The sequence below is a fragment of the Hippocampus guttulatus genome, chromosome 2 (genome assembly GCF_054856545.1).
Source record: "Hippocampus guttulatus isolate MCC_2025c chromosome 2, RoL_Hgut_1.0, whole genome shotgun sequence".
Lineage (NCBI taxonomy): Eukaryota > Metazoa > Chordata > Actinopteri > Syngnathiformes > Syngnathidae > Hippocampus > Hippocampus guttulatus.
The window spans coordinates 31,002,149-31,013,745 of record NC_141262.1 but is presented as its reverse complement, the minus strand read 5'-3'; the positions used below and the strand labels follow the sequence as shown (position 1 = coordinate 31,013,745).

The window sequence follows — 11,597 nt, the reverse complement described above, 5'->3', positions numbered from 1 at the left end:
GCCGAAGGAATTCATTGTATTTCTATGAATGTGCGGTGTTTCCAATACAATATAGAACGGGTCATTGATTATACCCGCTTCTCAAAATACCATTTAGATTCAGGTTGCACAATTTTGAAAATATTTTAACAATAGCTGATGGGCTTAAAACGAGACTGTTAGAAAAGTGAAGGCACGTTGTCTCGACTCTGTCTTCAAATTGCAAAGGTGGACAACGCGGAAGTGCCTTACAATTACATTACACTAATGGCACTTCAGAGAGCTGTCAGTCGTTTTTGGAGCGTCCAGAGGATGATACCTAAGGTAATTAACCGTTGTTAAAGTGAAGATGTGGTACTGTGTTTCGAGCAGAAACGTGAAATAATGAACGTACGATTTAGCCTTGGGTTTCTTTTCAGAAAGATTTCGCTCGAACGCATGACGCAGTTCAACGCAAGGGAACATGTCCGATCGAAGTGAGTCATTTGGACCATTTGGTGCTGACTGTAAAAAGTGTGCCGGACACCATCAAGTTCTACACGTCGGCTTTGGGCATGGAGCTCGTCACGTTCAAGGTATGCCGCGGGAATGTGTTCGAACGGCCAGGGGTTCATCAGCAAGTAACGATCAGAAGGCGTATACTTTTTGTGCCATCTTGTTTTAAAGGTGGTGTGTGTGAGATTTTTTTCAAAGAGAATAAGTGGAAGGAAGGGCATCTTTTAAAGCGGTTTGTAAATGTGTGTTGATGCTCATAAAGCACCAACACCATGCATGAATGTACTGTACAGTACACCAGGGAAAGGCAACTTGGATGCTGCAGAGGGGGGCAATTTACAAAAAAAGAAAAAACGGCAATTCCAATATTATAGTTGTGCATTTTTTTTGTTTTTCAATATTTTTTTTAGCACTTTGGGATTTTCATCTTTTTAATTTCGGGGGCCACCCGACCCCAGACCCCACACTTCATGTAGTTCAGCAAAAACGTATGTTGCATATTTATCAGCATTTTTTTACTTTTGAGTGTGTGGCCCATGGGCTGCCAAGTTGCCACTTGTACATTTTTATAAACCCATGTTACAAAAGCAACTGTATTCAGTAGTTACATTTTTTAAAACAAAAACACACCTTTACACCAGGCCCATAATACTAATAATTGCATATTCGTACAAGTTGCTTTCGCCTGAGCCCAAATGAACAAATAGTTGAGATTTTCATAAAAAATTAGAAGTTGGGTTCCCCCCAAAAATGTCCTAAGATGTACATTTGCAAATGCTGAACTGCAAATATGCGAGTGTTCACTATAAAATATTGGCCTTGGCTCAATAAAGGTTGGGAAAACCTTGTTGAAGCTCATCTTCGTGAAACATCTCATTCAGGATGAGGAATTGCAATCAAAGCGCCATGATAATTTTCATGCAATAGTTGCCACATGGCATTCTGAAGGTTTCACGATGCTATTGCTTTATCCATCTACAAATTGTATTGACAGTCTTTTTGGGGCATTATGTCATGATTTGATTACCGTCTCATTGCTTTTCTGTCCATTATCATAAGACATGATTTCCCTGTCGCTGTGTCAAGACTAGTGCAAACACCAATACAGCCAAGTGGCAGCTGTACAAACACTCAGACCGGAGAAATGCTCCACTCAACACAAACTGACTTTTGTTTGTTCCCCAAAACATTACCTTACAACCAAAAGAAAAACAAATAAATGGCATATTGCCACCAGAAGCCCTGAAGGCACACACAGGAAAAAGGCTCACCAGCTCCATTTCCAAGTGGCGCATCACACACTTGCTAAACAAAAATTCACCTGATAACACCACTGTGTTTTCAGTCATACACTTGCCCTTCAAAATATCCCCCCCCCACCCCCGCACTTCCCAAAACAAGCATTTGATTATTCTTGTTTTGAGTTCACAATAAAATCAATGCTAAGAGCATGAATTAATTCTCTAATCACACCATTCTGTATGTGATTGCCATAGAGATCCCCAAATGTCCCTCTGATTTGTAAGAACCTCCACCAGATGGCAGAATTTGATTGTATTTCACGCATCTTCTCCTGTGCTCACTAATTATTTACTTAGGGCAACTTTCCTGACTCACGCATGCCATTTCCGCCCCACCAATGGAGGGAGACCGTAAAGCTCTGGTCTTTGGGAAGCAGAAGTTTAACCTTCACCAGCTCGGCAAGGAATTTGAGCCTAAAGCTAAGCATCCAACTCCAGGCTCTGCAGACTTGTGTCTCGTCACCAAAACCCCTCTGACTACTGTAGCGGCACACTTCAAGGTCTGTCCACCTGTCATACGGAATTATTTTGTACGTTGGTAGTTGTTTGACTTATTTATCCCAGCTTCTGACATTGCTTCGTCTGTAGGCGTGTGGAGTGCAGATAGAGGAGGGCCCGGTGGAGAGGACAGGAGCGGTGGGGACAATCACCTCTCTGTACTTCCGAGATCCAGATGAGAACCTCATTGAAGTGTCCACTTATCACCAAGAAACATCACAAGAATTTTAATAAGACCGACTCTTGTTTTTTTCAAGAAAATATATACTTTTGGAGAGCTTAGTAGCGGGCCTTTTCTTTCTGGAATGAACAAAGTGACAAAAACAAAAATTAAAATGCTTTCTACTCACCAGCCACGATGATCATTATTTGTAATAATGTGATCGGAGCGCTACTTTTGTATATTACTCGTCAAACTTGGTTGGAACAACTTATTGAACTTGGTGTTTTAGCGCTGACCGACCAATTACAGGACGGAAAATGCAAATGGAATTGAGGGCCGGAGCACTGGCACTGTGAAGATGGATTTAGGATCTGATTAGTTTCAGAAACAATCCATCCATCCATTCATTTTCTACCGCTTATCCGGGGTTGGGTTGCGGGGGCAACAGCACCCCTGAAGAGATCCTGTCAAGGAGGCTGAGGAGTGTGATCCCTCTGTAATCGGAACACACCCTCCGGTCCCCCTTCTTTAAAAGAGAGACCACCACCCTTCTCTCCCCGATGACCATGCTATGTTACAGAGTTGTGTCAACGAGGCCAGCCCCACAGCATCCACAATCTTGAGGAACTCCAGGTGTCTTTATTAGATTTTCAAAAAATAAACCCCCTGGGCCATGGCACAGCTATCGGGGTGGGGGTTTCACATACATGAACGATGGGGATGGAAAGTGGTCTCCAAGTGCCCACTCCACAACTGCATGTGGAGGTCTGTTTGCAGTGCCTCATAAATGTATTTTGTGGGCTTTGATCTTCCGCATGGACTCCAGCAAGTCTATTTCTGCTTACGCAATGTCAAAGTTTGTGTGCGCGCCTTTCCTGTGCTGAATTTAAAGTGAATGAGCGGACCTTCTTTTTTTGTGTAGTCGTGAGTCGTCTGTGTTCACTCCCACAACGGTGCAAATGCCCCTTTCTACCTATGCCCGTCCGTCTATGGAAAATACCAAAAGAAAGAAAACTCCGCCCCTGCGGACAGTTAGACTACACTGTATGCTCGACTTGCTCTGGGCATGAAAATAGGGCCCAAAGTGTCCACTAGCTTTCTCGTTTCTATTCCGAATTGTTCAATTGAGTGAGTGACTTGTGTGACCATTCACTGCAATGCTACGTTGTAGACAACGGCACAGAGATCAGCTGACTCGATATCAAGCTCTGTCTCGATTTTCGATCTCTAACATGTCATTCATTCATTCATTTTCCGAACCGCTTAATCCTCATTAGGATCGCAGGGGGGTGCTGGAGCCTATCCCAGCTGTCTTCGGGCAGTAGGCGGGGGGACACCCTGAACCGGTTGCCAGCCAATCGCCCAATTGCAGGGCACACAGAAACGAGCGACCATTGGCGCTCACACTCACATCTAGGGACAATTTGGAGTCTTCAATCAGCCTGATATGCATGTTTTTGGAATGTGGGCGGATGATACCGGAGGACCCGGAGAAAATCTGACATGTCAAATCTTTTTAATCAATGATAGCTACCCCTACAAAAGCGCTTCTCTTTGATTTCACCCACGCTGCTACACTCTCACTCCTTGGGGATGTTATGAGCTTCATTAGAGAAGCTCATGAGTCGGCCGTGGATCTCATTGCCGACGTTGAAGGCCAGCAGGAAGTCCAGACCACTGGGCTTGTCATTGGCAGGCATCATGTCGCTGAGAGCCAGCACAGCAGGAAGCACTGCGCCGGAGGGATGAGTGGCAGGGTGCCATGTATCATCAAAGTCCATGGAGTGAGTCTGTATCAAAGGAGATAGATAATCAAATGCCCTTCAAATCCCAGGCGCTTTTGTCTGCGTGTGGCGAAAACTTAAATTGTAGTGAAAATAATGGCCTGAAAAGTCAACTTCAGCTCCTGGTGGCTTATTAAGGGAACCAAACTTTACTTGCCGGTTTAATAGTTGGAAATCTCACAGTCCATCTCCACTGCCCAGCTGAAGAATGTTTTAAGATTAAGATATCCTTTTTTGATGCCCTGTTTTACTTTTTACATGGGCATGCAGCTCTGTCTGCTCTTCATGCGAGTGTACACAGCACAAATCCTTCATTCTGACATCAGATTGTCCCTTGGGTTCTCATCTCTGGAGCCGTCATCCAGGCCTATGTCAGTCGGTTGAACGCTACATGAACAAACCGCTTTGGGTCGATCATCGCGTTAGTCAATGCGGCTGTTTGGGCAACATGGACCTGGTTTCGATTTGCAGGTATGACATCCAAGTGAGATGTGAAGTTGCCAACATTGTGATGTTGCACCCACAATTCTGATCCCTACTTTTTCATTTGTAGGTGTTCTACTTCAGCTTTCCACACAAACAACTGATGATTTTGCTGCAGGAGGCATCACTTTCGTGGTTATCGATGCTTTCCTTCTATTCAGTGGTAAGGATTACCAAATTGACATTTCCAGAGAGTTATAATGATTTCATGAAGCAAGCTGTGATGCTTTCCATTCATGTCAGCTACTTCCAAGAATCTGGTCCTGCTGTTGCTAACAGCAACCGTAGAGGTGCTCTTTGTTTGTCTTCTTCTTTCAACTCTACAGCAATTGCCACACCAACTACAAGGTGAGTGAAAACGAGATTTGAATATGAATCAAACACTATCAATGTCAATACATTTTTTCTTTTGTTTTGTATATGTACAGTATATACAGTGGCCACGCTTACGCACTTTCCCATCATTTGTGCATATGGCGCAATGGCAGCTTCTCTCAAAGATTACTACCTTTGGGCCCTGCATAATTAAAGGTACAGTATTCAGTATTTGTTCTTGTTTTTCTCTTTGAGCGTTGAGTTGTGAACGATTTTATTTGCTTGAGAAAAATGTTCCTTTTTTTTTGTCTTGGATGCAAGTGAAGCAGGAGACTGAGTTTGAGCTACCGTGCCCTGTGGCAAAATCTTGACTCACCTTTGGGCTTTTGAAAATTGCCAGCATTCTTGAAAAAGGGGGAATCGGCGCTATTCCCACAGACACCTCCTGCAAGGACTCAGCTACTGCGAAAATCTCAGAAAAACCCAGTGGAGAACCGGACAGCACGCACCACGGCATGGTCGTCGAGTAAGCCCCACTGTACAGATGTCATCATTATTTGCAAATTCAAGTCGTTTGGCATGACGACTGCTTTTTGTTTTGTCTTAGCCGACTGGGGCATAAGATTCAAGGGGTCCTGTGTGACGGGGAGACGACTGAAGTCGTTGCTTCAACAGTCGTCGACTGCCTTCAGATCAATGAGGGTACAAATCAGATTCTTCTCACATTCTCTTCAAAATCATGCCAAATTTAACCCCCCACCCCCCATCCTTTTTCAATCCACAGGGGAAATCACTATTCTCAGGGAAGGTTCTGTGCCCGCAGGATGAGTCAGGCAGATCTTCGACAGAGTGAACAGCACAACAGCCTGATTGTTGGATTCCAAATTCCTCCTCTTCAGAGAAGGCAGGAGCAAACATATAGAAGCTTGCACAACAGCCCTCATCCCAAATTATTGCACATTGTGCTCTATGTTTACTGCAATGTGCACGCTCTTGAAACTTGAAAATGTTCTCTGGGAAAAGGTTGACTGTCCATGAGGTTTTGGGAACAGCTCTTTGCCAGAGAAAGTGATATTCTGATATAGAGGCAAATGCGTCCGAGACAGGGGATTGAGGTGAGGAGGACCCTGATTTTGAGGCATTCTCATCTGATGCATGAGAGTTTTGACCCTGCTGTTGTCGCCCGACCACCAGCAGACACGATTCCAAAAATGTGAAATATCATATGATAACAATCCAGGCAGGCGGCCCGGTAGTCCAGTGGTTAGCACGTCGACTTCACAGTGCGGAGGTACCGGGTTCAATTCCAGCTCCAGCCTCCCTGTGTGGAGTTTGCATGTTCTCCCCGGGCCTGCGTGGGTTTTCTCCGGGTGCTCCGGTTTCCTCCCACATTCCAAAAAACATGCATGGCAGGCTGATTGAACACTCTAAATTGTCCCTAGGTGTGAGTGTGGGTGTGGATGGTTGTTCGTCTCTGTGTGCCCTGCGATTGGCTGGCAACTGATTCAGGGTGTCCCCGTCTACTGCCCGAAGACGGCTGGGATAGGCTACAGCACCCCCCGCGACCCTAGTGAGGATCAAGCGGTTCGGAAAATGGATGGATGGATGGAAGTATATATCCGCTTGTGTGGTACACCTAAAACGTGACCACAATTGTTTTCAGTTATTCATTTTTCTACATATTTTCCCCAATATATGACACCCCCTTTTTTTTTTACACATCATTGTGTAAATGTGTAGGGCTTTCCTGAATTTTCGTGAGGAAATGGATGGATGGGTGGATGAATTTTGTTAAGGAGGGAACTCTGGAAGTGGAACTTTAGTTGTTCGATGCTGCCATCCAGTGGCGATCTGCGTGGTAAACTTACTATATTGCCTCAACCGCAAACTGGACGGGGGACAGCAGCCTATGGCAAGCCATTTGAGCATTTATTCCAAATCCCTGATATCAAACATAAGTGTGTTACACAAGTTGACATGTTGCTGAAAATGAATGACTAGTTGGAGTTTGTATGCAACTAGTTCGACATTCGGTGTCACTAGTGTGGCCGAGTGTCGAACTAGTGCTGAAAGAGATCGAACTAGTGTAACACACTTATGTTTGATATCAGGGATTTGGAATAAATGCTCAAATGGCTTGCCATATGTTACACTAGTTCGATCTCTTTCAGCACTAGTTCGACACTCGGCCACACTAGTGACACACTTTGTCGAACTAGTTGCATACAAACTCCAACTAGTCATTCATTTTCAGCAACATGTCAACTTGTCAATCATGGATTATTCTAACATGTGAATTTGTGACCCGTGATTTCCTGCGTGAGTAAACAAGTGCGAGCTGAAATACTCACTAGTTTACTAGTGGCGGATAAAACAGTAGCTAGTTCACTAGTTAAAGCCCCTTGACGCCTTGATATCTAACTAGTGAGTGTCAAAAATGTTACTTGTTCACTGGTGATGCCCCAAATATTTACTAGTTGCACTAGTGTGACATTTAATGTCGCACTAGTTCAACTAGTGAGGTCTAAAATGTTCACTAGTAGAACTAGTGGATGCCAACCTGCTCACTAGTAAGCTAGTTGCACAAAATATAATGAGGAGGTGGGGCAGAAATGTGGCTGCAGGATTCCTATTGGATCTGCAGTTAAAATACACCAATCGGGATTCCGATTTTGTCATAATCACACCCACTTCATTTGCATGTTTTACACTAGTTTACAAGTTGTCCTGAGGATTTGCAGCTAGTTCACTAGAGGATGCCCATTATTGGTTACATGTCGACGAGTGAATCCAGAAATCCAAACTAGTAAACTAGGTGCAATCGATTTGACCTTACATGTTAACTAGACGGTTTCAAAATGTGAACATGTTCACAAGTCAATGTAGAGATATCCACTAGTTACACTCGTTGGGCTCATTTTCACTGTAGTGGTTAACTAGTGATACACATGTTTCCTCACTAGTAAACTAGTTGGGTTCAGTGTGACATACTAGTGAGCTAGTGACACAGATTTTCATATCACTAGTTAACTAGTGGAACGTATTTTGTCTCACTTGTCAGGCTCAATGCTGAACATGTATAGACTTTGACTGAACATGTTTTACAAAACTGGGCACTAGGTGACATGTGCACACATCTAGTTTACTAGTGAAATAATCACATTTGGCTAGTTTACATGTTTGGCAGTTACAAAACTTTACAAGTTCACTAGTTGTGCACACATGTCAACTAGTAAGCAATTTTATTTAGCTAGTGCGATGTGCATGCCAGCTAGTATGCCAAAAACATGAGCTAGTGCAACAAAAATCCCTACATGTTAGATATTTGTTGCACTCGTTGTGCACAGTCGCTCACAAGTGCTGATTAACACCAACAAGTGAAAAGAAAAGCCCAACATGTAGGAAAAATGTCAAACATATTCAGTCAAACCTTGCACAAGTTCATTTCTTGGTCTGACTAGTGAGACAATATGCCTCCCACTAGTTAACTAGTTGAATAAACACGAGCGTCTCTAGTGAACTAGTGGGCGTTTTGTGGCTTACATGTCAACTAGTAAGCCTCAAAATGATCTTACTAGTGAACTAGTGGGCGTTTTGTGGCTTACATGTCAACTAGTAAGCCTCAGAATGATCTTACTAGTGAACTAGTGGGCATTTTGTGGCTTACATGTCAACTAGTAAGCCTCAAAATGATCTTACTAGTGAACTAGTGGGCGTTTTGTGGCTTACATGTCAACTAGTAAGCCTCAAAATGATCTTACTAGTGAACTAGTGGGCGTTTTGTGGCTTACATGTCAACTAGTAAGCCTCAAAATGATCTTACTAGTGAACTAGTGGGCGTTTTGGGGCATACATGTCAACTAGTAAGCATCACAATGATCTTACGAGTGAACTAGTGGGCGTTTTGGGTCATACATGTCAACTAGTAAGCATCAAAATGATCTTACTAGTGAACTAGTGGGCGTTTTGCGGCTTACATGTCAACTAGTAAGCTTCAAAATGATCTTACTAGTGAACTAGTGGGCGTTTTGTGGCTTACATGTTCACTAGTAAGCGTCAAAATGATCTTACTAGTGAACTAGTGGGCACATTTATGGCCTTACATGTTCACTAGTAAGCGTCAAGATGATCTTACTAGTGAACTAGTGGGCAATATGGAATAAATACTCAAAGGGCTTGCCTGGCAAACCCTGAGTATTTATTCATCCGTGATTGTATTGTAGACCAATGAGAGCACGTCCGACAGACAGGTGGACTTCGGGCAGCCAATCATGATGCATTTCGAGCCAAGCCCCAACAAAAACGGAGGAGAAAACTTTCAGACGCATTGAAAGTTTTTCGGGTAAATATTACTCTTGTTGTTACACAAAATGTTGTTTTACGATTATTTTAGGCGGTAAAGTTATGGTGTAAATGTCAAATATGTGGTCAATTTATCAAGATGAAGCCTGCTTAAAAATTTGCTCCAACGATTTCGGAGATGTGTCTGACTTTGACAGCAATGGCGGCAGTTCAACGCTGACAGTCGCAGTCGGGTGCAGATTTATTTCGGCAGGACTTTCTCAAATCTGCCGTTTGCTCTGACAGTTCTCTGTCTGACAGTCACATTTTGTCTTATTACTCACAAGCTAATTGACATTTAAAAAAGAGTTAAAGTTAATGTTTGGAACATGATTTTGCTCTTACTGTTTGCTGCCTTAGTTCGTTTGAATTATTCCCTGCCTGCATTACATGAAGTACATTTTTTAATATTCACAAGACTGTAACTGTGCATTATAAATAATGTAACATTTGCACTATGTTTTACTGGATCTACAACTAAACTAAACTCGGTCCTCGTTTCTGGGAGAGTCCACAGCACCTCCTGCATCACAACCATTCTGCCGGCACACCTTCAGCAGCACGATGTTTCTAACGGGAGCTGGAGGGTGGAGGAACAGGAGGAGGAGAGGCACAACGTTTGTCATCTGTGATGTTTTTAGACTTTTCTCCTCATTAAAAAAAAACTGTATGTTTTGTTAATTTCTTGATATAGTTCTTGTATTTAAATATTTTAACAATCAAATATTTTTCAACTGTGTTTTGGATATGAATTGTATGAAATAAATCGGTGAAGCCCCAATCAAATTCTACTCCATCTAATCTGCTCGATCACACTGCTGTCAAGATGCTGTAAATAATGCCTTCATTCATGATTGTAGAAACCCCAGAACGGTAAACATGTGATTCTTTTATTTTAAAATATAAGAAGCCTATGTTTTTCAATTGTGCTCATTTTCGTTGTCTTGCACGACAAATATAATAGATGAGCCGGTTTGGGGACATCATCAACCAAGCTGCTGCTCCAATTGCAATGCGATGTCCTGCTCTCCTAAATTCGCATCTACACCACAAATTATAGCATCCTAACTGATTTAGCAACAACTGAAAATTCACATCATTATTTAGGGAGAATATGTTGCAGAACTGTTGCATTATATGGTGCCGTATTAATTTTATTTAGTATAGCATACATATATAAAAGTGGAAAGATACTGTAGAGCTGTACCATTACTCTTTATCTCCGTGTACATAATAAATAAACATCACCTACAGATACATTGACTGGTAAAAATTGCTTGATTCCTTCTGTATACTGCAGATATTACGCAAATGGCGGTAAATAATTGTGAAAGCTCAGAATCAGGTTTTAAAGGGTTAATTTTTTGCTGGGTGGTGCTCTTATCGTGGAGCCAATAGGAGGTGTTCACTTCTGGCACTGTCCGGCCTCCTGATTAGCATTTAGCGTAACTAGTGTGACCAGTGAGCCATTAGTGTTTCACATGTTGTACAAGTGAACATTTTGCCATCACTAGTTAACTAGTTAAATCAAACGACCATTTAACTAGTTGACTAGTGAGTAGGGTGACATCCACTAGTGCGACATTTTGACTTCACTAGTCGAACTAGTGAAGTCAAAATGTCGCACTAGTGAAACTAGTGGATATTTGGGGCATCACTGGTGAGCAAGTAACATTTTTGGACTCACTAGTTGGATATCAAGGCTTTAACGGTCTTAAACTAGTGCACTATCAATGTTTTATCCTCCATTAGTTAACTAATGGATATTTCAGCTCCCACTAGTTAACTAGTGCAGGAAATCATAGGCCACTAGTTAACATGTTAGAACAATCCACGTTTTACTAGTTAACATGTTAACACTTTTTAAACCTTACTAGTAAACTAGTAAGACTTTGAACCTCACTAGTTTGGTCTAGTGGGCCACTAGGGCATAAAAAAGCTGACTAGCTGGGAAGTTCCCTCTGCTTGTGTGCTTCCAGGTGTCACTAGTTAGAATTTTGTCAGCACTAGTTGGACAAAAGTGGCACTAGTTGCCAAAAATGAGTGGCTAGTGAGGATTTCTGTGCAACTAGTTCGACATTCGGTGTCACTAGTGTGACCGAGTGTCGAACTAGTGCTGAAAGAGATCGAACTAGTGTAACACACTTATGTTTGATATCAGGGATTTGGAATAAATGCTCAAATGGCTTGCCATAGTAGCCAGCAATCGTATCCTAGTTGTCTCCCTTCTGTACTGTA

The 11,597-nt window shown here is 42.6% G+C and overlaps 2 protein-coding genes across 3 annotated transcripts; both read left to right on the top strand.

Moving 5' to 3' along the window:
- Positions 1 to 203: 203 nt before the first annotated feature.
- glod5 (glyoxalase domain containing 5) lies at positions 204 to 2,625 on the top strand. Of its 2 annotated transcripts, none has more exons than XM_086106054.1 (4): positions 204 to 303; positions 381 to 554; positions 2,120 to 2,275; positions 2,364 to 2,625. In XM_086106054.1, exons 1-4 carry the CDS (start codon positions 247 to 249, stop codon positions 2,502 to 2,504), a joined length of 528 nt encoding a protein of 175 aa, XP_085962180.1. In that variant the 5' UTR covers positions 204 to 246; the 3' UTR covers positions 2,505 to 2,625. The 2 variants fall into 2 exon arrangements, with proteins under 2 accessions (XP_085962180.1, XP_085962181.1); XM_086106055.1 differs by having other exon boundaries at positions 208 to 303; positions 399 to 554.
- A 1,409-nt stretch (positions 2,626 to 4,034) lies between these two features.
- LOC147209565 (uncharacterized) lies at positions 4,035 to 5,888 on the top strand. The gene is given in 9 exon segments (XM_086132024.1): positions 4,035 to 4,200; positions 4,422 to 4,691; positions 4,774 to 4,866; positions 4,947 to 5,051; positions 5,141 to 5,179; positions 5,182 to 5,246; positions 5,345 to 5,544; positions 5,626 to 5,720; positions 5,803 to 5,888. Coding segments are annotated over 9 exon segments (1,119 nt in total).
- Positions 5,889 to 11,597: the final 5,709 nt, after the last annotated feature.